Source organism: Siphateles boraxobius, unplaced genomic scaffold (genome assembly GCF_051911475.1).
Source record: "Siphateles boraxobius isolate OS27281-9 unplaced genomic scaffold, OSU_SipBor_1 25, whole genome shotgun sequence".
Classification (NCBI taxonomy): Eukaryota; Metazoa; Chordata; class Actinopteri; order Cypriniformes; family Leuciscidae; genus Siphateles; species Siphateles boraxobius.
The window spans coordinates 7011771-7038883 of NW_027508866.1; the positions used below are offsets into that span (position 1 = coordinate 7011771).

The following is a 27113-nucleotide window of genomic DNA, read 5'->3' on the forward strand; positions in this document are numbered from 1 at the left end:
TTAAGACTAAAGTTCCCTATTTCCTCCATCAGACCACCGCTCTTGATAAGGAGAGGCAGATTCTCAGACGAGGACGCCACCCGAATGTGAGCGCAGCTCCCTGGACCACCCAGCCGACCTGTAGCCTCCACATCCCAGCCTTTACGCCTCGTCTGTGCCCCGGTCTGCACCTCGACCTCACGTCCCAGCCGCCCCCCCGCCCCAGGCCATGTCCCTCTCCCAACACCTCCACCACGCCCGAGTCTGAAGACTTTTCCGCCTGCTCCACGGAGACTGTTCGCTCCCTCTTCTCCCCTTTCTAGCGTTGAAAGGAAAGAGAGCGAGTGGAAAGGGCACTAAAAGAGGAGAAGGGTTTATGAGGATTCGGAGCGCGGCCGAGTGGACCGATGAACTGAACTGAACCATTTTGTAATCTGATCACATAAAGGTGCAGGGAACATGATGACCGTCAAGAAGGGTTTCTTGTTTATTTATGGTCATTATAATAACCTTTTCATTTATTTATACATATTGAAAACATATTATTTTTTATTCAAGTTAAATAATGTCCTCTTTTTCTGTTGAAGCACCTTAGAAATGTGATGTTTTTATTGGTCCGGTATTGTTCATATGCTCCAGAAGGAAACTGTAAGGACACTGTAACTGATTAGCTATTGGGATTCCTGGTAATTCGTATCCCGTGTTCCCAAAAACCTTTCGAAGCAGACTGAAAATGATTTGAATTGCCGATACCTGGACTTCCTTCCCTTAGTGGTTACAGTACTTGACGCACAGCACTTGTTCATACGTGAGATGGGGACCTTGTTTTGTAATCAGTGTAAATAATATAATTTCAATTATTTTGATATTGACAATATATTTCTTTATCTTATCTAGACAATGTAAGTCACATTTAACCATTTTTGCAGTTTTTAAGTATATGGAACATAAGCACAAATGCATTGTGGGAAAGACATAAGCAACATTCCTTGATACAGGGTCAGCTCTTGGAAATACAAATGCCGGTTCGTTCTGATTAATTCCATCTCATTAATGCAGGACATTCATTCCGTGGTGCTGTGTAATGAGAAATCAGGAGGTCAGATTAGGGTTGAGTGTTCCTGAAGTGCTGTAAGAGGTGTTCTAGTAACTTATAGCCCTGCTTATGGTGTTATTGTATTCTTTCATTAGTGCATGGAATACAGAGTGGCTCTTACATTATAATTTGAGACATTATCTTATTAAAAAATACATTTTAACCTCATTTTGTTGTTGTGTATTGATACTGTTTGACCAATGCTTTCCAAATGAAGTGATCTTTAACAGACATCTTGCAGACCTACATCCAATTGTTTCTGATATGTTTGACTGCACGCTGCAAGACATATAATGCACATTAACAGATGAGGCAAAAAGTAAAATAACTAGCTTGTGCTTGGAGGTAAGCTAACTACTCAGTTAAAAAAAGAAAAAGTGACAAAGATGCGACCTCTCTCCCCCCATTTTCGCTAAATGTTACCACAGCAAAAAAACTAAAACTAACACCCCCTTTAACCTTCTGACGTCTTTTATAAATTACTTTTTGTCGAAGTTCAGCACTGTTTTGTATTGAAGTATGAAGTAGTTTTCAAAAACGCATCAGATCTACATGAATCATCACACAAATAACTTATTTTAAATGATCTCTAATGTAAACCTAAAGCATATTCACAAACCACAGCTGTTGTTTTTTTGAGCGACGACAGAGATATTTGGAAATTAACTGATAACGTTACAAACTTTGTCCTCGCAGGCAACATCAGCGTTACATTTCCACTGACCTAAAATGTAAAGTCCTTTTATACAAATCTGCAAAATCTGTTTCATTCTTACTGACCGCCAGAGGCAGTGTAAACACTATGGATTGTCGCAGCGCCAGCTAGATAGGTAGAAAGAATATACCATTAAGTCAAATGGCGCGTAACGTATTTTGAGCCCTGAAGGGTGGAGGGTAACAGGAGCCTAGCTCAGCTCTCTACCTCGTTTGCTTTCTCGCCTGGTTGAGATAGGTTGAATTTGGTTGAGTGATTATTCGCGCTGTCAAGTGCAGCTTACATGAGCAGCGAGATTCGTCCTCACAAGCTGTGACTACCCCATTCAAGGATTTGGATTACATTTTGGTGAGTTTTTTTTAAATATTTTGCTTCGTCGGTAACACTCTGTGCCTCTCGGTGCAAATATGGTGGCTTGTGTTTTTCCGCGCCTACCGCAGAACTAACGGCATGATGAGCCGCAACGTTGACCTTATAAAACCGGGAAAACGTGCATGGAGAAGCCCAGGTAGCAGGGAAACTCCTCTAAAAACAGCCCATGAAGATGAGATGGCCCTAGTGGAATGGTAAGAAATGGTGCGTTCAAGTCCTCCTGGGAAGTTCGTACTTACGAAGGTGGGAAGTCGTGTTTTTCGACGTGAGGTGCGTTCAAGTCAGTTTCGTCGGAGCAAGATGGCGGTGTACCTTCTTTTAATGAATTATACGAAAATACAGCAAGGTTTGTTAACTCTGCTTATAGAAAATTAAGAACAAAGAATGCGCAGCGGCATCAGGTGTGTTTTTCTTTTCATGTTTTTAATTAACTTCTGAAGACAATGTAAATTGTAAACTCTAAGCATTTTTTGTTGTAATTCATTAACTTGCTGGTTTTAACAAGATTAATGATGATCATGATAAATGACAGTTTCTTGGACGAGTACACATTGAAATTCAATTAAAATTTACCGTCAACTACAGACGTTGCATCCATTGATTCCGCTGTTTCACTGACACGCCCCCAACTCGTACAGATCGGGGCTTAAAGAAAATCCCGAGCTCCCCACTGGTATTACGACATTGTGGTGGCGCTCAAGTGCATTCAACTCGTAATTACGATCTATACGAGATGACTTCAACGCAAAATTGGTCTCCAGGGCAGTGGTCTCCCTCCTGCCCTGTAAACCAGCGTAATGGTCTCTACTATCCAGTTCGACAACCTCTGCTTCAACACTGGAGCACCTTTCTTCACACCACCATGGCAGACAAATAACTGGTCTGATTGTCTAAATTGAACAGTAGAGTTCACATAACACTTCAAGGCTTGAACAGGACACAAAAGTTGGGCACTTGAATCAGACCCTGAAGAAGTCTGAAAAGAGGCCAGTTCAATGTGCTGATTTATGAAGTGGGGAAGAAGGACCTTCGGAAGAACCGGGTCGTAGAACCACCCTGGAGTCATCCGGTAAGCAACTCAAGCACAGTTCACTAACAAACAGCGTTGTGCAACTCACTGAATCATTTCGCAGTTGCAATAGCTAACTAAAAAGAAGTCTTCAAGGAAAACCATTTAATGTCAATGCTTTGAAACGGCTCAAACTGGGGTGAGCACAGGAATGCAAGCACGAGGGACAAATCCCACACAGGAAAATTAGGATTCCGAGCAGGGTTCAGATGTCGCGCGCCCTTCAGAAAACTGCAGACAAGACTGAGAGCTAAGAGAAGAGAATCAGAATCAGAAAGAGCTTTATTGCCAAGTGTGCTTGCACACACAAGGAATTTTCCTTGGTACTGAAGCATCCAGTGCACATTCACAAATACAGATACAACAAGAAACATAGTAATACAAATTCTACAATTGTAACAAAAATTAACATTCAAAAACTGTCAACTGTCAAAAAAATTATAAAAAAAGAAAAAAAAAAGAAAAAACTATAAAAATATATGGTCCCAGTTGGGTTTTGTCAGAATAAACATTTACAGATTATGAACATATTTACAGTATTTTGAATAGTATGAATAAATATAAATATCACCTGAATTTTTAAGATATTGCACTAAACAGTGGGAGTATTGCACTTACAGACATATGCCTTGGGAGATATGTTAACTGTTCAGAAGGGAAATGGCCTGTGGGAAGAAACTGTTCCTGTGCCGAGATGTTCTAGTGCCCATTGATCTGATTCGCCGTCTTGACGGTAACAGTTCAAACAGGAGGTGTCCAGGGTGAGTAGAGTCTGTGATAATTTTACCTGCTCTCTTCCTCACTCTGGAAGAGTACAGGTCCTGGAGGGATGGCAGGGGGGCACCAATGATCCTCTCCGCAGTCCGGACTGTCCGTTGTAGTCTCCTGATGTCTGATTTGGTAGCTGAACCAAACCAGACAGTGATGGAAGTGCATAAAACAGACAGAGCCACCAACTGGAACATGATATGCAGAAATTGCAGCATCAAACACTTTCAACGTGGAAGCTGCTTTTCCTTCCTCAAGTAAACGTTGAAGAAAAAGCTTAAGATACTCGGAATGTCGCATGTTGCAGGATCGAGCCCCCGTTCCTCACACACGAGTAACACTCTGTGCTTGCACAGGGAGATCCTGGGCAACGTCTCCCATATCAGAGGTATAGGTGGAAACGCATATAGCAGGCAGTTTGGCCATTTGTGAGACAGCGCATCCTGACCCAGGGGGCTGGACACTTCTGTTCTTGCGAACCATAAGCAACAGTGGTCATCTCTGAAGCAAAAAGATCCACTTCTACTCTTCCAAATCGTAGCCAGATCCCCTGCACTACATCTGGATGAAGTCTCCATTCTCCTGGATGTACTTGATCCCTGGAAAGACACCATGTCAGGATCTCGTGAGTCAGCCGTAGAGACCTGCGGGATCTCGTGCCACCCTGATGGTTCAGATGGAACACTGTTGAAGTATTGTCTGACCGAACGAGAACATGGCAGCCTGCCAGAACCAGCATTAATTACTTTAGAGTCAAGAACACTGCCCTTAGTTTTAGCAGGTTGGTATGTTCTGTGGCCTGGATCGGTGTCCAGCACCGAAATACCCCTCCGATTCCACGTTGCCCCCCATCTTGTGAGGGAAGTGTCTGTCGTGACCAGCTCCTGACGAGAGGGAACAACACCCAGGGGCACTCCTGCCTTCAGGAAATCTAACTGTCTCCACCGCCTCAACGCACATATGCAACAGTGAGAAATTATAACCAGTCGATGGCAATGTCTGGTGGGATCTAGCCGCAAACTTTTGTTCCATAACTGAAGTGGTCTGAGGTGGAGTAAACCCAAGGTGATCACCACTGTAGCCGCTGTTAACATCCCTATCAGTCGTAGGACCACCTCATACTGCAAAGACACACCCGGGCGAAAGAGAGACAAAAGTTGCAGAATGTTTGTCACACGTTCCTGAGACAGGGAGGCAGACATTAGGCAGGAATTCAGGGTCATTCCTATGAACGTAGTGGTCTGTGATGGAATCAGGCGCCTCTTTTTCTCATTCACAGAAAACAGCATCAGTCCCCTTTTCAACATCTCCTGTCAGTTAAAACAACCAACACAGACGCACTTGCGCAAGTTAAGAAGCACGTGCTCCGCAGCATCGAAGTGTCTTCACTTGTCTAAGCCAGGTACCTATAGTGTTTTCCTAAGCTACAGCATTGTTGTGAAATTAAACCACTAAGTTACTTAAAATACATCCATAGAGCCAGCCTGACCTAGGCAATAGCCCAAAAGTCTTCAGGCGTTTTTATAAAATAAGATCGCGTTATATCCGCGGGTACTGCAGATAATCTGTGGCTCATACGGGCCAAGTTATAAAAAATAAAAAATTGCGAGTGGGTCGCTGAGATATCATTAAAAGACTCTAAACTCATTTCACAGTAAAATGCAACGAACTAGCGTAATTTTTACTTTAGTTTTCAACAACGTATTTCTCTTCAGGGAAAAGCAATCAAGGAAAACATGCCTAGATGCACCTTCTAGTGGTCATTATATAAAAAAAGGCTCACTACATGAAATTGTATGTAATTTTCTTAGTAAGCTGTTAAATTTTGTAAAGTTTCCTTAATTTTTTCATTATTTTTTTCATTTCCTTAATTTTTTCATTTCAGATTAGTAACCAGACTCAAAGTGCACCAGATTAATGAATTTATCTTTAAAATGTACACATTTTTTCCCCAGGGAGAGCATGCACCCGGACCCCCCTAGAGGGACCGAGCTCTACCCACAAAAATACTGTGGGAAACACAGTAGGCTATATGACGGTCTACGAAAAATACTAATTTAATTATTTTATTATTAGAATGCATGATCGGGATTTTACCACCTCCGCCTAATTTTGAGACAGGAAAAACCCTGTAATACCAACAAATATCTCAAGAAAAGATAAAAAAAAGTGTCTAAAATGGCCGGCGGATTGAACCAAGGGACAAAAAGTGTAACATGGATTCGAGGAAAAAACACTCCAAGTAGATATTACAATGAGAGACTGTTAACTGTGCGTTCACACACCGCCGCCGGCGAGAGCGTCAAAGAGCGAATGTGAATGCAGAACACCGCCAGGACTTGTTCGGGCCTTGAAGTGTAATGTGAACTCTACTGTTCAATTTAGACAATCCAACCAGTTATTTGTCTGCCATGGTGGTGTGAAGAAAGGTACTGCAGTGTCGAAACAGAGGTTGCCAAACTGGATAGTAGAGACCATTACGCTGGCTTACAAGGCAGCAGGGAGACCACTGCCCTGGAGACAAATTTACCATTCCACTAGGGCCATCTCATCTTCATGGGCTGTTTTTAGAGGAGGTTCCCTGGTGGATATCTGCACTGCTGCTACCTGGGCTTCTGCATGCACGTTTCCCCGGTTTTATAAGATCAACGTTGCTGCTCATGCCGTTCGTTCTGCGGTTCTTCTGGAGCAGCCTTAATTTCATTAGGTGGGTGGCATTCCTCATGACTATGTTGGTATGTGTCATCCATAGTGTTTACACTGCCTGTAACTGTGGTTCTGTGAATTTTGGATGACCGCCAGAGTTCTCAGTCACTCGGAATGCGTGAGAAAGGCATACTGAGGTAGAGTACTAGAGTGCTGAGCTACTGTAGCTTTTACCCTCCAGGGCTCAGCATACGTCACGCCACGTGACTTTGTTGATATATTCTCTTGACCTATAGCTGGTGCTGCTAGAAGGGTATTCCTGCACAACCGGAGGCTGCAGTTTCAGGACCCCAGTTTTAGGACCGCAGTTTCAGGACCCTAGTTTTCTGTTACAGTGCCACCTACCGAACTGGATCACCGAAAGCACTCATTTAACCCCTTTCGTCGGCCCCAGATTATTGTTCAACTTTCATTATTCGTTAAAACATCACACTCTTACTTATTTGATCTGGACAAACTGAGCATCATTAGAAATATTTAAAACTCCAGCTTCGATAGTTGACCACTGTTTATGATAAAACTGGTTTGCAGTGACATTAATTTCTTAATTTATGACAGGAGTGCAAAATTATTAATCTGTAACATTCGTTATTTTGAATAGAAATCATCACTCATAAAGCAGTCATTCACGTCTTCTCTGGTTTATTTGTGTTCACATACATACAGCATCCGCCAGGGCTCTTAGTCCAATGGTGCACATATTTGGAGAAATAATGATTTTCATGTTCCACTAAATTATGCGATCTAAAGCTCAAACAGCGAACACAGTGAGATATGCCTATGGATCTATCTCTCCTCTTCCTGATTTGCGTCAGTTCTCTGCGCTCTCTTATTCGTTATAGAGCTGTCAATCATCTGTTTCTTCTTTGGGTTGAAACATAAAAAGGTACTCAACAGGACGGACCGCTTTTAGTCTCCGCATTTGTCCTCCGACTGCAACTGCTAGCGCTTTCACCGGAAAATAGTTTACCCTACTTCCGGTCTTGGCGGCCATTTTTGTGAAATAGGCCTATAATCCTGCCCTTACTGCATGACGCGCTGCTGTGTACACTTCCTCATTCTGACCTTCGTGATAACAAAGCTAAGACACATCTCTTCACCTGAAAAAAGAAGCTAATAAATGCACGATTTCGAGTATATGTGGTTTGTGTGTGATTTTCGATATTTTCATATGAATAAAGAATGTTTACAGTATTGCTAAGCAAGGTGTTGCCATTAGCTGCATATAAAATGCTATATAACATATTTCAACATCTTTTTTTTAACTTAAAACCATTTTAAACCGCGACCGGAATATGATACAAATACTCGATGGTGGTTTAAAGTGAGCTTTAAGTAAAAGTGTAATATTAATATTTTAAATTGTGTCATGTAGCTTGATGCTACTTACTCTAATCCACCTGCCGTAGGAGCTTTTCTATTCCATAATCTTCTTTGTTAATATATAATTTTTTTTCTAACAAGACTTAAGATAATAGGTGGATCTTGATACTATGTACAAACTAAACCACCTGGATCCTAGAACTGCGGTCCTGAAACCGCTGCCGCCGCTATATCATCTAGTTCGGTAGGTGGCGCTGCTGTCACAAAAAAACTAGGGTCCTGAAACTGCGGTCCTAAAACTGGGGTCCTGAAACTGCAGCCGGTTGTGCAGGAACATACTACTGGGTGCTGCAATAATCCATAGTGTTTACACTGCCTCTGGCGGTCATCCAGAATTCACTGAACCACAGTTACATGCGTAACTAGCGTTCTCGTGCATTGTTTTACATTTCCCCTGCCTTTTTCTGTTCTGCGCACCAGAACGTTTCACTGTTCACGTGACTGTAGCCTAATTTAATTTCATACAAATAATTGTAATGTCAAAGGCTGAGCGGTTGATTTGTACCCACTTGATAAAATATATTTGGAACAAATTTAAAATGTTTAAAAAAAATTAAATAAAAATATTTCCTCATTTTGTTAACAAATAAGCTATTTTTTAAAAATTTTATTAAAGAAGATTTTCACAATGATTTCGGCAAAATGTTTCTGTTCCCTTTTTTGCAAGCCTCAGTAACATGCTTGATTGTAAACGATTAAACAATAAAATATTTGACCAGATATATTTTTTTTTCAATATATTTTAAATCCGCTAAAACTCTTGAACGCTGACATCTGCCTGATAAAGCTAAGTAAGCAAACAAAACAAACTAATCGATATTATCACTAAATGCCATTAAAGATAAACCATCTGTGCATGTGTATGTATTCTTTTCGGGCATTTTGAACAAAAAAAATCATTTTTTGAGCAAAAAAAACAAGAGTATGTGACCACTGAATTAATGACTGTCAAGTGTTTAAAGAAAGAAATACGAATACCTCAAAGATGTTTTGGCTTGTTTTATTGTAAATACGACAAAAAGGAAACAATTTTATTTTACAGTTATTGATCTATATATTGGCATGAATTAATATTTAAACATTTTAAGAGACACCTGTGAGATTCTGGCTTATTCAAGTTGCAGCAAATGCATGAAACAGCAGGTGGGGACTGAATTGAAAAATTACATCTGAATCAATGAAATAAATCATCCACTATTTACTTCCTGCCAATAAACTATTCCTCTCCTTTCCACAAACGATGCAGACAAATAAAATAAAGTAATAAATTAAAATTATATGCAATCATCATGATTAGATACATCTTGCAAAATAAATTAACAAAAAATATTTAGCAAATGTACAAATCAAATCAAATATACAGTACTGACCACTCACCAACACTGAGACAGGCCTGCATGTTAATTATGCGCCTCTGTGTCATCTATATTCACATCCAATGGCCAATGCCAAGGCAGATCAACAAATTCTTTGCATAATTTGTTCATTTTTTCATTTCTGAATTCCATTTAAGTCTCCAGCTGACTAGTAATTGCACCTCTGTAGTAAAACAACTAGCCTATATTTCAGTATCATAGTGTTGCTGATTGAAAAAATATCCTTCTCACTCTTTTCTCACACTTTTTAGGAGGGGGATGAAAAAAAAAGTCTCAGTATGCGTGTATGCGGATTTCAAATATCTTAATCCACGTATTAAACTGCGTTTCTGCAGTCACTCTTGGCTACAAGGGTATTGCTTACTGTGGCTGTGGTTGTACAACGTAATCATCACATATGATTATAATATTAATTATTTAAATACAACAAACATCAAATGCACAAATTATACAAGAGAGAATGGGCCTAAATATGGTAGTAAACAAACAAAAAAAATCCTAACACGTCGATAAATTATGGGATGTTACCGGTGCAAAGTGTCTGATACAAAAACTTCAACATTAATATTTTTTTCTCTCATAAATAATGAAACGTGTGAGTGAGGGAGGGTTTCTTTTTCTTTTTTTGTTGCTTTTTTTCTCCTCTTTATTTTCTTTTTTATGGCCCGCTTACATGCCTGGCTTTCCTAACCATCACAATATTTACATATATGACAAAACAATTACCAAATATACAAAGAGAAAAGAGAAGCTTGTTTCCTGTCAGATCAGTTCACTTCCTCCCTGTGAATCGGCAGGCCTTCATCATCATTTCGTTGGAACTACACAATATCTTACTGCAAGTCATTAATAAATCAAAGGTGATGGGGTCTTCCGTAATGGAGAGCGAGCGGGAAGTATGATTTTTATCCCCTTGCAGTGAAGAACTGCGCCGTTGCAGTTCGTATTTACAAAGATTAAGTTCACCGTTGGATCTTAATCTCACCCCAGAACCCCCCCCCTCCCTCCCTTAACCCTCCCGAAAAATCTCAAAGCCTCTTCTGCTTGGGAACTGCGCTACAGTCCATCCAGTCCTGCCGTCCTCCTGGCTACGATCCTGTACGATGATCTTTGCAGACAAAAGGACTTTAGGCAACTCATCATAGTATGTGGGGAGTGAAGGACAACCCTAAAGGTCTAAGTAACGTTAGAGATATGTCTTGTGTTTTCATCTGGGTTTGACTCCACCCTGAACTTACAGGGACACACCATCAACTGTCTAGCAGGATATGAACTCGACCCTTCTCACTGCTTCATCTGCGAGCCCTAAACAAGGTCCCTCTCTCCTCCTGTCTCTGTCTCAGTATCTGTTCTGATGTTCGTAGTGCCATCGATTGAAATCAATGTTAAACGCCACAATGCTGCCCGACGCCATCCCAGTGATCAAAGTCCTGCAAATATATAGATAAAATACATTCATTCAAATGATACATTTCCATAACATACATAAGTAAATATATTATAAATGTTATCTATATAATAAAAGCACTAGATAGTTAAAATGACCTAATCCCCGTAGTTGAGGTATGCTCACCTCTGGTCATGGGATAGGTCCATAGCCCTGATGCCTGCATCACATCCGGGGTAAATATACAGCTGCTTAAAGTCACAGGCCTGCCAGACTTCAACAACACCGTTATCACCTCCTGTTACCAAGTTCTGACCATCACTGCTCAACAGAATGGCCTGAGGGGAAATAAAGTGAAGATAAATATGGAGACTGTTTAATGTGAACGTGTATTTGTTTCTGTTCAAACATGTATGTCTCCTCTTACGCGTGTGGAGTCATTGATCTCCATCTGGGCCAGGAGTTTTCCATTAATGCTGAAGTTACAGAAGTGTCCTCTCTCATAGTAGATGATACAGTGGCCCTCACTGGACACAGAGATCAGGCGGGGCTGGAGGCAGTTCTCGGGGCCCTCCAGGGCCCGCAGTAAATCTCCTGTGATGGTGTGCACCAAACATGGCCCCTCTGTAAATCAAGTTAACATCAAGAACAGATCAATTCTGTCATTAGAAAGCAAACACAGACATTTAAATAATTGAGAAATGAGAAAGTAATAATCATTTAAAAAATCGTAAATAAAAATCTTTGACTCTTTCCCTGCCAGCGTTTTTGATCATTTTGATCAAATTACATGGCCCCCATAATATTTTGCCATATGAATGTCTGAACATGCAATATATCAAAAGAAAGAACAGACCCTCTGATTTTGAACACTAAAAAATTCTACCATTTTCTGCAAATTAAAAAAAAAATTTTTTTTTACCAACACTTGAATGTGGGTAAGTTTCAAAATAAAAGTAGAATTTTAAGCAAAAAGCTGAATTTTATTTGTAAAAGGCTATATCTGGATCGGATTCAGAACTTTGATCAAAACGAGTAGATCGAGTCCATCAACACCCCCAAAGCTTCACATTCCCAGTTTGTCCTGGGTCGACATTTCATTCAGTAACATCAGGTAGTTTTGACTTATATGCTGTTTAATGTTGACAATCGCTTTATTTTACATATGCCTATGATTACATATGAGATCGCTTGTTTCTGCATGTTCCTCGCATGTGTTTTGATCAGGAGATACTCTTTCAGAAGTTGTGTAATAGCGCCCCTACCATATAACAGTGAAAACAAGGAAAGCCGGAGAATTGCCTCAGTGGCGGGGAGATAGTTAAGATTTAATTAATTCCTTATCTGCAATGGGTTTATGAATTCTCTTGCAAACCAATACTAGTCTACAAATAGCTCATTATTCATATAGCTTCCTCTCCAACTGACCTTTGGCCCCACTGATGACAAGTCCCAGTTCAGCACACACTGACACACACACCACCTCATGGTCATGGCCTGTCAGAACAGCTCTAGGTGCTGGATAATCACCTGCAACACAACACAACACACGGTCAGGTTCTGGTATCTTAAAAATCTACTCCATTAACAGCCACATAACTAAAACTCATGTCATGGAATAAAGAGAGAAAATGCAACATAAACAGGAATGTTTGTTGATATATTTAGAAATAATTTTTCTAGTAGTTTAATCTCAATATAAGTCAAATAAATATTAAAATATGTATGTGAAATCATATACACTACACTACAAAAAGTTTGGGGCAAGTAAGATTAAAAAAAGAAAGAATGCTTTTATTCAGCAAGGAAGCATTAAGTTGACCAAAAGTGTCAAAAGATTTATACTGCTTTCCATTTATCAAAGAATCCTGAAAAAAATAATATATATATGTATAAATGTTATATATAACCATTATGTATAATGGTTTCCATAAAAATATTAAACAGCACAACTGTTCCCAACATTTATAACAATATGGGAAATGTTTCTTGAGCACCAAATCTGCATATTAGAATGATTTCTGAAGGATCATGTGACACTGAAGACTGGAGTAATGATGCTAAACATTGAGCTTTGCCATCACAGGAATAAATTACATTTCAAATAATATGAAAATAAAGTTATTTTAAATGGAAATAATATTGTACAATATTACTGTTTTTAATGTATTTGTGATCAGATGCAGCCTTGGTGAGCATGGAGTTGTGTTAATCAAAGCAATGCTCATGTGCACAGGCTCAGTTGGTTAAAAGCATTGTGCTCACTGTTGTTGGGATTGTCTCCGATGATGTGGTGTCGTCCGCTCCAGTACCACAGCAGAAGGGTCGCGTCCCGTGAGCCGGAGACGATGTAGCAATCGCCCCCAATGTAGGACTCAGATCGCGCAAGACAAGTCACCACATCCCAGTGGCCAAACACGATCTGAGTGAGCTTCCCTGAATGAAGAGTGACCAGGTCAGCAGTAGTAAAGGGTGAAAGTATTTTATATGTGCTATTTGCCATACGAAATCAACAAAGACACACACACCTGTCTCGGTGGAGTAAACACGGAAACTCTTGTCCCAGAATCCACACGCCAGGATGTAGCGGTTGTCAGCTGTCACCACAAAGCAGTGCGTGTTGATCTGGATGCTTTGATCCACCAAATCTGTGATCTGCCTTTTAGTAATGCCAGAGTTATTGGCTGGGAAAGAAAACAGACCATGTGTGATTATTGAGTTAAAAAAAAAAAGACCGTCAAGGAAAATCTGTTTACTCGGCAGCCATATTTACAACACCTCCGGGCAGCTATTTCGGGCATCCAAGACCAAATGCTTGAATGGGGAAATCCTGAAATCTCAAAAACTGCTTGCCATACTCACATTTCAATTACATATTTCAAATCAGCAACAAAGTCTGACACGAACTGTCCAATAAATGTTGTTTCTTATGTAATTTCATGCATATATGCAACTGGAGCTTCTATTCCGCCATATTGCGTGCCGTGTTGCACTTTCTCTTATTAGTAAGTAATATGAGTATATTATGAGCATCTTTGTAAGTCTTTGGTTTAAAGACATGCTTTATCAGTCTATCAACTGAAGGAATTTCAGAACTGACCCTAGTGATGTAAAAGGTAAAAACACATGGACACATGACCTGAGAAACTCACCAATCAGAGAGTCCATCTCAATAGGGAGGTGATGAGCCTGTTCTAAAGAATATCCCGGAGCACCTCTGAGACCTGGACAAAACATGCCATTAATCTTGTGTAAAAACAATAACAAAGACCTTAGACGAAGTGTTATGTTGCGACTCACCGACTGTGTTGTGCCAGCGGTTGACTGCGAACAGCCGGCTGCATGTGACCGTGACCGCAGCGGGAATGCTGAGGTGAGGCAGCGTGTTGGCCGCCACATGCGTGACGGGAGAGTTGGAGGGGAATTTTAGCACCATGATTACATCTTGCTGCATCTGGTCCTTGAACATCAGAGGACTCTGAGGAAGGAAACACTGATGAGCAGAAGAGAGGAAGAGGAGCAGGAAGAGGAAGAAGAGGAAAAATAGGGAAGTAAAGGAGAGAGGAAGGGACAGGGAATTAGAAAGGTATATTACAATGGAGCAAACAAGGTGAAAAGCACAGGGCAGGATTCTGGGTAAGGATATAGTTCAGGATCAGGTTTGGGTTGGTTTGGACTGTCAGGAAGGGGAGGAGTTTGGGTGATGTGTATAACATCCGACCGTAGGCAGCCTCGCTAGGTGTAAAACCAGGTGTGATGTGATAAATCTATTGCATGATAATCTGAATTTTATGTACTACCTGCCAGTGATTAGCGTTTCTTATATATGACGTCATACTAATTTGGTCCATCGCAACTAGTGAAGACAGTGTAATACTGATCTACATAAACATACATAATAAAGACAAATCATGATGAAAGATGTAATAAATTAAATAACAAGAGACAATATTGAAATATTTTAAAGAGATCTAATATAGATAATTGATAAAAGAGATGTAATATAAGAGCTGTTTTAAAGGAGTCTCACCAGGTGCATGGCGGAGCTGCGTGGAGGGTGAGGCTCTATTAGCAGCTGTGACGGAGCCTGTCCAAACGACTGAATCTGAGCCTCCGTGGACTACAGAGACAAAAAACACACATAACTTTAGTAGACAGACATGGAAAGACGAGCAGAGCACAGCTGTTAGCATACTGCGTTTACAAATTAAATACATATTCACTCATTTTGGATGGAGGAGAGAAGGATATTGACGGGACAACATTAAAGACTGATGATCAAGATTCATCCATTTTTTTAAAACCAATATTCTGTAGGTTCTAATATCAGGTCTACTGATGAATAACAACAGCACTGCACTTTTGTTTGCTAAACAGGAAACAATGGTGTTCACAGGTAAATTATTTCAGTATTTTAATTTGTTTAATAATAGTAATGTTTAATAACAATACAATATTTTAATTCGATAAGAATTGCTTAGTGGTAATCTTGTTTTTAAAATGTATAAAAATGATAATAAGCATTTTTTCAATAATTAATCTTAATTATTGACTAAGCATTTTAAGATGAATTATTATTATTAATAAATTATTGAATGTTTAATATTTAGTACTGTCAAATCAATTAATCGCAATTATTTGCATCTAACAAAGTTTTTGTTTACATGATATATATGTGTGTATATATGTTATTATATTTATATATATTATATACATTTCTGTTTGTGTCTGCGTGTATACACACAGAGTAATATATAAATATAATAATACATATACACACAAATATTATGTAATTGCATCTAACATTTTACGTTAGATGCGATTAATCAATTTGACAGCACTAGTAATATTTAATGTTGTTTTATTTATTTTTACTATTTTTACTAAAATAAAAGTCTGCATTACATTCGGCATACATGATTGAAACACTAAAATGTAAAAATAAAATAAAGCATATATAATAATAAATCTGTATTGGGAAAATCACTATCTTTCAGGAGAAAAAAAACAATATTGGTCAATGTCTAATAGAAACCCATTAAAAAACAGCTTAATGTGATTCACACCCGTAGAACAAGTTCATATATCAACATCCTCCATTATATCGATGCTCACTGACCTCTGAGACGAGGGGTCTTACCTCTCTGAGCTGAGGGTCTGTGATGGTGTCCAAGATCACGGAGCCCTCGTAAGACAAGTAATGGAAAACATTGAGAGCCCTTATGGCCTCCGGTCCTTTCTGCTTGTAGCCGAAGATGAGATCGATCCACTGGTGCAACTGACAGGACACAAATTCACTCTCCAGCGCCTGACACGGCAGAGGAACACAGGGTTAATACGGGGAACAATCAGGGCTTCAGAAAGAAATTACTAGCCTTGTAAAGGCTTCATGAGGTTCAAAGTTTATATAGAGCTGCTGCGTTCAGGGAATTGGCCTACTCTGACTTTAATTTTTGACACATTTGAGAAAATCAAAGGTTTCCTCCAAAAAAAGATGCACACATAATCTTTCCAGCCCTCACCATCCTGTTGATGCGAACAAAATCCTCTGGTTTTTTGGCCCAGACTGGTAGTTCCACGTCACACACGGCTGTTCTGTCCTCTCTCAGCCCCAGGTCATATTCGCTGCTGTTCACAAACATCTCAGGGAGGTAGTAGAACTCAGGGATCAATTCCTGTCGCACAAACAAACATGTTGACTACACAGCACAGAAACACAATCAGTTACAGCACCGTTTTTACCTAACAAACTTTAGCTCACCCGAACGTCAGACGTGTCCCTCTGGCAACTTCGCCAAGAGCGTGCGATGCCAGAAAACGTCCGGTCAGGATGGTCGAACTTGTTGTCATTGCAATTCAAGAAAAATGTGGTGAAGGGTTCCTGTGAGATTGAGAAAGTCGGTTAGGGTTTCATAAAGAGCTTTTTGTTAAAACAATCAAGATTTTGAAGTTGCGGGAGACAATACAATGAAAACGGACTATAGTGAGGACTCACTATCCTGAGGAGCCAGAAGAGAGTGGACGCCGCGGTGGAGTAGAGTGATGTGTAGTGATGGGGCGGCGTTCCGTCGTCCTCCCATGTCTCATAGCGCTCGGCATAGAACACGGCTCGCTTTGGATTAAGAGCTCCGATTGGCTACATTAACAGGAAAGAGAGAAAGGAATTCTGTTATTATACGAACCAATTGACTAATATATATATACACAATGCCTAGCATAAGTGAACACACCCATGCTAAAGTTGACTAAAAAGAGGAATAAAAAAATAATCTTTTGGAAATTGAGCTTAATGCCTTAATTTAAAAAATGAGGAAAAATCCAACCTTTAAGGACACCAATTTTCTTTGTGGATGAATAATGTATTGTAAATAAATAAATGTTCTTCCCTAATACAGGTTGCATAAGTCAGGACACCCCTATGTTGATGTACTGTTAATTGTAATCTTGTTATGTTTTAATTTTATGTTGTAATTGTGTTAAAAGGACCCCCTCGAAAACAAGATGATACATCTCAAGGGGTTAATCCTTCTAATAAATTCAAATATATATAAAAAAAAACTATAGTCCACTTTGGATTCAGGTCTCTGAATGTTGGGTATGCTATTATATTTAAAATGTTTTATTTATTTTATGTACACAACGATTCAAATGTTCAGAATCAATCATTTTTTTTCAAAATGAATACTTCTATTTATCAAGGATGCATTAACGCGATCAAAAGTGATGGTAAATTAATTTATAATGTTACAACAATTTTTTATTTCAAATAAATGCCGTCCTTTTTATCTTTTAGATCCTAGAAAAAGTATCATGGTTTCCAATATTTCAATATTAAGCAGCACAAATGTTTTCAACATTGATAATTGATAATAATCAGAAATGTTTCTTGAGCACCAAATCAGCACATTAGAATGATTTCTGAAAGATCATGTGACACTGAAGACTGGAGTAATGATGCTGAAAATACAGCTTTGCCATCACATTAATTTTAAAATATATTAAAACAGAAAACAGTTATTTTAGATTGTAATAATATTTCACAATAATAAAGTTTTTTACTGTATTTTTGATCAAATAAATGCAGCCTTGGTGAACAGAGATCTTTCAATCAAAACCATAAAAAAATCGTACCGACTTTTGAACAACAGTGTATATATAATTATATAACATTTAAATAAACTAAAATTAAAATAACTAAAACAAACAGTGGGATTTGAAACATTTAGTTACGATTCATTCTTAAATTCTGGCCGATTTGTGTCGCTTTAAATTAGTTATGGTAAAAGACAGGAGTGGCACACCTTTGAGAGATCCCGGAAATTCCCAGGCAGGGTGAGATCCAGGTCCTCTGACTCATAGTTAGTCAGGACCCAGGGGAAGACAGGATACTGGTTCAGATCATTATAGGTCCTCCCTGCAAACGAATAACAACCGGGCATGCTGTGTGAGAGCAGGTAACTTATTACATTTATTATATGAAAATATTAGGTGCAATTGAAGGAAACTTATTTGTGCAGAAAATAACAATCGTACCTGCAATAGTGTTGAGGAACATGAGATACTCAAAATTTGAAATTTCCCTCCGCTGCCATCTCTGAGTCATATTAGATGATTTAAAGAGCTGCCTTGGCGTCGCCAGAGAGATCCGTCTATGGGAGAAACAGCAAAATAACAAGAACAATCAATTAGCATTGGCTAATAACACATTTACTATTAGTTACCAGTTAAATGTTTGGAAAAATAAGAACCACTCCTAAACTGATCTCAAATACAGAATCAGTTTCAATATTAAGACCTTACCTTGCCTGAGGGAGGCCATAGCTGGTGCCAACGCCAACCCGAGGTAAACTGTACACTACCTTCTTTACTGTGGCCTGATCTGGGAAGTTGAACATGACGGATGCTGTGGAAATGACATGATGGAAAAAAAACAGTGTTATTAAAAAAAACAAAACTTGAATTTAACAACAATTTGACTTTGCTGTTTGGCATGTTGACGTCTTACTCCTGTTGGCCATGAAGACCTCTAATCCAGTGTTTTGGAGAAGGTAGCGTCTGGAAAAAACTGCTCTGATCTCACTGAACATCCATTTCCCATGCAGACCCTCAGTATACGCCAACACCTGACAAACACAGCATTTAGATACAAACAAATGAACTGTAGTTAGCAAAGAAGACAGCGTTTGAGACAATAGCAACGGCAATGATCCTGAAATTCTGACTGGATAATATTCATATCAACTGATAAAATCTTCAACAATTCTGTGTTAAATAAAAAATGTAATCTCCAATGTTAGAAAAATGAGCCTATAACTCATAGGGTGAAACTGGCAGTGGCACATACCTTTGCATCAATATTTTTGAAAGTTGGATCATCCTCGTCCACCTCAAAATAGATCTCAGTTGTGGTGATCGACAACGTCCCTCTAGCAACAATCACGGGAGCAACGAGCTGGGCCGGCGTGCTCAAAACCACCGGACCTGAAAGAAACCACGCCACACAATAAGAAATTCAACATATAAAAGTCTTGAGTCCTGGATTAGTGATTACGGTTAGATTTTCCAATAACTTGAGATTTCCAGACCAGCAAAGTTTTTAGATCTAAATCAGTTTGATGATTGTAACTGATAACAACATCGTCTAGTTTTAAAAAGTGTCTTTCATCTTTAATAATTTGCATTTTAATGGTGCCATCAGCTGATTTCTGTTATCAAGATGTTATTTTCCTACAGCTTAGCGATTTGTCACATAGCATTTATTGCTCAGGTGAAAATCTGAGAGCACACGATCAAAGACCTTCGAATTCTAACACATTTTTCACATTGAGATGAAAAGACATAGACCTCTTTGCTCACGCTGACTAAGAAAGTATTCTGTAAAAAAGAAAAATCTAAGGGAAACAAGCTTATTAGTTTAATTAAATAATTATTGAATTGCCATAATATGTTAAATACAGTCAACGGCTCATTAAGATAATGAATAAGTGGTTACTTTGATAAGCGTTAATTGGTTAATTTAGTGATTCAGACATTCAATGTCAAAATCAGATGTAGCATGTATGCTCATAATCACACTCTTGTGCGGATTCAGTTGAGATCGGCATCAAAAGGCGGAGGGGGCTGGAGCTTGTTCTGGGCTCAGACATTAATTAGCATACTTGTTTACCAAAAGACCAAACTTGCCTCTTGAGATAAACACCCTCGGACGAAAAGCCACTAGGAATAAAGTACATTGGAATACATTAGCACATGCATCAACAACACATCAAAGAACCAGCACACTAATGGTTTCCACATGAACAGCGAGAGCGGCGCTGTTGGTGCAGACTGGTCTTTAAGACTCCTTTGTTTAGCAGTGCTATGGCAGCCTTACTATAGGATTTGAGGAGGCAGCTTCTGAGTAACAGACTATTGAGTGTATCAGCGACGCTGAATACCTGCAAGGTTGTCGATCTCTTTCTCCTGCAGAAGACTGACGGCATCATCATCTCCTTCCAACATCAGCTCCGTCTCAGGGTTCTGACTCACCACCGAATGATTGCGGAACGACTTCTTCGACTTCATGCCTTCTTCTTCCTCAGGGCCTGTCCATACACAATAAATAAATGACATTTTATCTGTTTTTTATTTATTTTTATTGGTAAATATTGTTCACAACTATAAAATGAATTGAATTTGTTAGATTAAAAATGAATCTAACAAAATATAAAAAATATAAAGAATTATTAATAATAATAAACTAAATAGGTAAAAATCCACATATATATATGGGTTTTTTACCTATATATGCATACAGTATATATAAATACTGTGCAACACTATTTGTTTTTAATATGTACATATTTATCACAACTATATAAATATAAATAAAAAAAGTAAACAAACAAACGGTATTATTACAATAATAATAATAAATTGGTAAATATACAAATAGGTCAAAAGTAAGCTAGAAATTACAGCATTATAATGTTAAATACAAACATCACCTTGTTTTTTTTACTTTAATTTCTCATTTCATAAATCTATAATAATATCAGACAGTTTCTTAAAACAAGTCTAGATTTAAAACATATCACAGATATAATTTTTTCTGTAAAGAATGTGACTGTTTAACAATTTTTTTTTTTTAAATAAAATATTTTTTAAAATAAAATTATGTAATGTAGTAATGTTTGGACACACATCACTACATTTTAATGATCATATTAGAAGTAAATTAAATTGAGGGGTTAAGGACGTGTTGTGGCTGACCGTATTCCTCCAGAGATTTGAGAGCCACGTCCGGGTGGGTGGAGCCAAAGGCATTGCGTACGAATCTCCGCCTCCTGCGCAAGTCATCCTCCCAGTAGTCCAAACGCCAGAAATCATGCAGCTGACTGGGGTGGTAAAGACAGAGAGAGAGAGAGAGAGAGAGAGAGAGAGAGAAGAAGAAGAGGTGATGAATGGCAAGAAAGCAAGAGGGAGAACAGAAATTCCAGTAGTAAAGGTTAACAGGAAACTGTGAACCTCTGTGACATGGTTCCCCACGCTCCATGTTTATTGGTCAGAATGTTGAGGATCTTCTGTTTCAGCTGGTTTGCGGTCACGTGATCTCTGTGCTTGGCGGCACTGATCAGGTGATCACACATCTTCTCCTCTTCCCTCCTGTCTGCAGCGTACTGGGCACAGTTGGACTATGGAGGAAGAGCAAAGGAAATGATCTTCACATGGTGGAGTCCCTTTTGTACTTCATGTATGATAAGCTATTAACCATGAACCCATAGCACAGTGATCCACATAGACTGACTGACCTCAAACTCGGCATGTTTGTGAACATCTTCTGCTCTCTGCCTGTTGAGGATAAACTCAGCCTCATTGGCGACACGGACAATATGATCCTTCATGGCGTGACACAGAAGCCTGAAACAAAAACCACATATTTAAATGACACCAATAGCCTTCATTCTAACAGCATAAACCAAAAATGAATACTATTATGTTTGTACCATTTTGCATAATGAGCATCTCCTTCCAATATATTGCAGAAGATCTCATATGGATCTCCGTATGGAAGAAGTGTACATTGTTTTTGGTACGAAATATGACTTTAAAATTATTTTTTTAAAAACACTTACCGCCCCTCATTAATAAGTTCAATGAACGCAAGTCCTGCGTTTTTCTGTATTGAGTTCTGCCATTCCTGAAACACCACAAAATAACCATTATGGAGCTAAATAAAAAATAATCGTGCTAAAAGCCAAAATGCATTCCTGAAATTCTAAATATGCAGCGTGTAAATTGCTTAAAATTCTACATATTTTTATGATAATAAAGACATTGTTTGTGTCTTTTTTCAGAGTGGATGATATAGGTGCCTGATGTGGTTGCTGAAGAAACGTACTGATGATCATTCCTGATTGGCTCTTTGCCACATAAGAGAGTGATTATTGAGAAAGAGAGGCAGAAAGCACTTAGCATCAGCTGCAGATGCTTCTAGAAGGACACACCACAGTAAGCTCCCATTACCTTCTGCTTCCTGCCAATCAATATTTAGGGTACAGTTTCATCCCCTGAGCCCCTAATGGAGGGCCTGGAGCTTCAGTAATACTATATGTGCTGATGGAGTGATGACGGGAAATAGAGGAGAGGGAGGGGAGAGGAGGATGAGAGGGCATCAAACATTGCATGGGCCAGAGCTACACCCTAAACCTCCAACTTTGAAGGCAGAGGAAGCCTGCTGAGATGCTGTAGTCAGATATCTAGATCTTTTAGGAGAGTTCAGTGGGGTTCCTAGTATTAGAATCTGAGATCCACATGTAGCTGTAGGATCATTTTGTTTTTAAATGTTTGATTATTGGTAAGAAAAGTGACATTTCTCCTCATGTAGATTCATGGCAAGTATGGAGCGCAGTGGATTTTCATGGAGTGTTTTAAAGGTAAGTGAAAATTCTTCACTTCTAAACACTGTAACTAATTTCAGACACTGTTAGTTAATCATATTCCACATAAAGACTGTGGAAAAACAGCAGGAATACTTTTAGGTTGAAGTTTAGAGGTGTAATTTGAAGCTAAAGCTCATTCCTGTAGCTCAGACAGTAATGCATAGTGCTAGTAAAGGTCTTGGGTTCGATTCCAAGGGAATGCATGAACTGCTAAAATGTACAAACTGAATGCAATGTTAGTTGTTTTGGATAAAAGCGCCTCCTAAATGCACAAATGTAAGCTAATGGGTCTGGTTTAAAAGTATGCAGTGATATCTGCGCTGACTTCAGCGTACTGTAGGGTGGGTCTGAAATCGGATCCTGTTTCGGTCCAGCTCAAAGACTAGCTTCAGAAGAGGCTTGTGAGACTGGGAAAATGTTGCTGCACTGTGACCCTTTCCAAGAGTTTAAGCTGTTTAAATGTAGTTGATTTTATTTGCAATTTGAATGTAACCTGTGCTAGAAGATAGTGAAAGTTAGTGGCTCTTTGGTGGACTTAAGTCTGACGAATAAAAGGAAGTATAAATGAAATGATGGGACAGAATAAAGAGAGAAATCTCACCTGTGAGCACAACAGCATGACGAGCTCCACTACCGATGTGCTGGACTTCATACAAACTAAACCTGTAGCAGTGCATTGACAGAAAACAGATTTTAGCATGCATATGTCTAAGAGATGTGAATAAATCTCAGTGGGTTTCAAAAGAAAGACCAAATGTGCAAAAATGCAAAAACTTTCTACTTCATCGTTTTTAATTTGTCAAAAATCCTAAAGGTTTTAGTGTGTTTCTAGGTTTAAATTGGATTTTAAATCCCAGATATTCAGTGCAGACCTTTGAACCCCACTGTGCATGTGTGTAACATAAAACGACACTATTTTATTTGGTTTAAAACTTTAAAGTGATACATCTGATCATTTTTCTAATTAACACATAGTTCTGCTTTAATTAGACAACAAAAACAGACAAACATTAAACTGTGAGGAGGTCAAGACAAGGTGAGAGCACAGACATTAAAGCCTGACAGGACAACAGGGAGGGCAGGGAGGGAGAGGATCCAATAAAGAGGGAAGAGAGGAAGGAAATATCAGGAGACAAAAGACAGTGGTGGAACAAGAAGCAAAAGTGAATCACTCTCGATATGGATTTTCAGATTTAGGGTTTCCGTTGATTTCAGACGAGATGAAGAGCGGGCATCCTCTCAGGACTCAACAATAAAGATGGCCTGATGGGCCAGGCCTGGTGTGAGCACGTTTTTGTCTTTTTGATGGAATTAGCACTTGCCATACTCTGGCAGCTATTATTGGAAATTAAAAACAATTATTTGTTTGTACGGGTTTATTTGTTGCATACATTTTGCTGTAAAGAAACTGCCTAATGAAAAATTTAAATATATAATTTTCTGACACGTAACATGTTGCTCAAAAAAACATGTATTTTCAAATTCAAAGAAATTTAATTCAACTGAAAAAAGGTTCAATTTAGGTCCACCGCAACTTGCTGTATAAATATTTAGCATGGTGGAGTTAATTATATATAATTCGTAACACTTTACAATTAGGTCACATTTATTGCTGTTAGTTAATGCAACTTTCATGAACTAACAATGAGCAATACATTTGTTACTGTATTAATTAACATTAGTTCCATTTTTTGTTTGACCCATGTAACCTTGTATTGTAATAAATAAGGTTATTTAAGGTTTTTCAGGTACATCTAACAGTACTTCTCAGGTACAGAAATTGAATTTAAGTAATCAAATGAAAAATAACACTGCATATAATCTTCACTGTACAAATTAAATAAAGGTTAATCCTTATTATAGTTTCAAAAATGTTATTCAATGAAGAGCAGGGAGTGATTTCTTTGTCTTTTGTAGTTTGATTAACATTAAGAACACAAACAGAAGCAGGAATATTAGACTGTCACTTTAAGACTAATGCATGGATCCAATATAATGACACACATGCGTTCTTTCTCTACGGTTTACTTAAGCCATAACCGACTACGTTTACTTGGATACTCGCAAAGGCGGGACTTTTGAGATAAATGTGTGAATTTGACCGTTTAATTCCAGGGAGACGAGTTCATTTTATTATTTGCACGCTGTCTGAGGCGCACGAGTTCTCTTTCGCTTGAATGCTTAAATTGGCAAGGCTTGAAAACGCGTCCAAATGATAAACTTTCGTGACCATAAAGGACTGGCCTGATCGCAACAATGACAGTTCAACTGAGCAGAACGTCTTTCATGATGAAAGGCACACTGCATCCGCCATGTTAAGCACTGAAGGAATGGGTCCCACTGTAATCTCGTGCAAGGTAAATAAGTGGATGACATCTAGTGTAGAAGACTAGTAATAAGATTAACGTCAATCATATTGTGTTCAATGTTTGCAGAAATACATAAGAAAAAAATATAGATTTGTGGCTTTTGAGAATCGATATCGAATTAAAAAAAAAAAAAAGATTAATCTGAAAAAATAAATTGTTTGCCCGGCCCTAATGTTGAAATTAATATGAACTAAGATACTAATAATAGCATTATTTAAATTGTTAAATAACATTGACAAACGAACTTTATTGTACAGTGTTAGAATATAATTCGTATATGCATTATACAATTTGTATTTTTTTTTTATATACAATTTAATTTGAAAATGCATGTTTTTGTTATATGTATCTATTGTATCTATTATAAATCATTATTTATTATGATATGCCTGGGGTTTTTTTGGCATCGTTTAAAACACTTCCTCAATGTTGGATTCAGCATGCAATTGTCCCTTCAGTTCCTTCAGTGTGTTAAAGGTTGTATCAGTGATTTCTGGCCCAAAAATAAATGTCTAATCTTTCCTAACGATCCGCTAGCTGCCCGCCCCATAAGCATGCCGTCCAAATAGGCTCTGAGATCTGCACACAAAAACAAATGGGCCAACCACCATTCAAAACCAAAATAAACAGTGTTCCAACCAATCACTGACAGTGGCGGGTGTTGCTCCGATATCGCGTCCAGCCGTGCACGAGTGCAAAACCTCACAAACCCGCCCCTGTCAGTGATTGGTTGGAACACTTTATTTTGGTTTTGAGTGGTGGTTGTCCCATTTGTTTTTGTGTGCAGATCTCAGAGCCATACGCTGCCTACAGAGACAAGGTTTTTTGACGGCATGCTTATGGGGCGGGCAGCTAGCGGATCGTTAGGAAAGATTAGACATTTATTTTTGGGCCTGAAATCACTGATACAACCTTTAAGGTCTAGTAAGTCTACATTTTAAACATCCTTTGATCCTAAGCAGTTCTGTTGTTCTCATACCTGCTCTGGGTCCATGCACTCGCACAATTGTGTGTGTATGAGGCAGCCAGTGGACACACACACAGCAGACAGTGAGGGACTCCACAGAGACACCAGGTAGAGAGGAAAAGGAGCACTATACAGCACCTGTACCTTCTATGAGCAACTCCTGCCCATGACTGCCCAACAGAGTCCGCGAAAGGAAGGGGGCGAAATCCACAAAGATCTCCCTCAGCAAGGGGGCCACCTTCTCTAGTGCACGCTCCAATTTAGTCGTGATACTGTGGGTGGGAAAAGAAAGACAGAAAGAGACACGAAAGAAGGTCCGATTAGCTCCAAAATACAGAGACCAGTTCAAAAATCACACTTCCTTTCAATTCCAGCTGGTTAGTATGTGACAAAGTCTATTGCGTTACTACTGGGTTAAAGCCATCCTACAGAAATTCAACCACAGGGAGGCAGAGAGAGCAAATGCTTAACTTATCATCTCCCTGTTATATGCACACATCACCCATAAGTGCCACTGCGTTTAGCGACAAGCTGTGTTAACCTGCACTGAGACTACAACTGCAGCACCAGGGATGCAAATGACACCAGACTAGGGTGAGTGTGAACGGTTTCATGAGAAAAAGAAATCGGAGATAAAGGTCTGAGGACAAACGAGGAATGACTTTATGAATGACAAAGTCTACCGAAACGGTGAGCTAGCAGGGTTGATTCTGTCAAGTTTCTTCGTAAATATAACTGCTGGTTTGAAGCATGTATGCTTTTTATAGATGATCAATTATCGAACTCATGTCACATTAAATCCTCACCAGGTGTAATGGAGACACTTTTCAGTAGACATACTGAAAATCAGAGCCAATCAGAGCATATTTAATGTTTATGCTGCATTCACATCATGCATGAGCTACCATTCCAGTTGCTTGTAGTAAAAACCTTTCACTTCTTTGTTGAACCTGTCATGTAAAAACAACCAAAACGGCAGCAGCTGGTTCACTTTCTAAGGTCAGC

The 27113-nt window shown here is 38.9% G+C and overlaps 2 protein-coding genes across 8 annotated transcripts in view; one reads left to right on the forward strand and one right to left on the reverse strand.

Moving 5' to 3' along the window:
* Positions 1–1243, forward strand: part of dclk1a (doublecortin-like kinase 1a) — a 56568-nt gene extending 55325 nt beyond the window's left edge. For 4 of the 5 annotated variants that reach the window (XM_077242275.1, XM_077242273.1, XM_077242277.1 and 1 more), the window contains one exon: positions 33–1243. In XM_077242275.1, coding sequence (XP_077098390.1) covers positions 33–90 — 58 coding nt within the window. In that variant the 3' untranslated portion in view covers positions 91–1243. The remainder of the gene's footprint in view (positions 1–32) is intronic. The other variant, XM_077242274.1, reaches the window with a different exon arrangement.
* Positions 1244–9072: 7829 nt separating this feature from the next.
* The window catches only part of nbeaa (neurobeachin a), a 136736-nt gene continuing 118695 nt past the window's right edge, over positions 9073–27113 (reverse strand). For all 3 annotated transcript variants that reach the window (XM_077242264.1, XM_077242263.1, XM_077242262.1), the window contains 25 exons: positions 26253–26380; positions 23374–23435; positions 21966–22030; positions 21642–21750; positions 21358–21524; positions 21103–21227; positions 20289–20435; positions 19196–19332; positions 18857–18974; positions 18652–18754; positions 18385–18500; positions 18153–18265; positions 16847–16987; positions 16613–16732; positions 16374–16526; positions 15992–16159; positions 14882–14971; positions 14152–14344; positions 14004–14075; positions 13380–13535; positions 13117–13287; positions 12280–12381; positions 11279–11475; positions 11038–11189; positions 9073–10894 (listed from right to left, as the gene is read on the reverse strand). In XM_077242264.1, coding sequence (XP_077098379.1) covers positions 10804–10894; positions 11038–11189; positions 11279–11475; positions 12280–12381; positions 13117–13287; positions 13380–13535; positions 14004–14075; positions 14152–14344; positions 14882–14971; positions 15992–16159; positions 16374–16526; positions 16613–16732; positions 16847–16987; positions 18153–18265; positions 18385–18500; positions 18652–18754; positions 18857–18974; positions 19196–19332; positions 20289–20435; positions 21103–21227; positions 21358–21524; positions 21642–21750; positions 21966–22030; positions 23374–23435; positions 26253–26380 — 3196 coding nt within the window. In that variant the 3' untranslated portion in view covers positions 9073–10803. The remainder of the gene's footprint in view (positions 10895–11037; positions 11190–11278; positions 11476–12279; positions 12382–13116; positions 13288–13379; positions 13536–14003; positions 14076–14151; positions 14345–14881; positions 14972–15991; positions 16160–16373; positions 16527–16612; positions 16733–16846; positions 16988–18152; positions 18266–18384; positions 18501–18651; positions 18755–18856; positions 18975–19195; positions 19333–20288; positions 20436–21102; positions 21228–21357; positions 21525–21641; positions 21751–21965; positions 22031–23373; positions 23436–26252; positions 26381–27113) is intronic.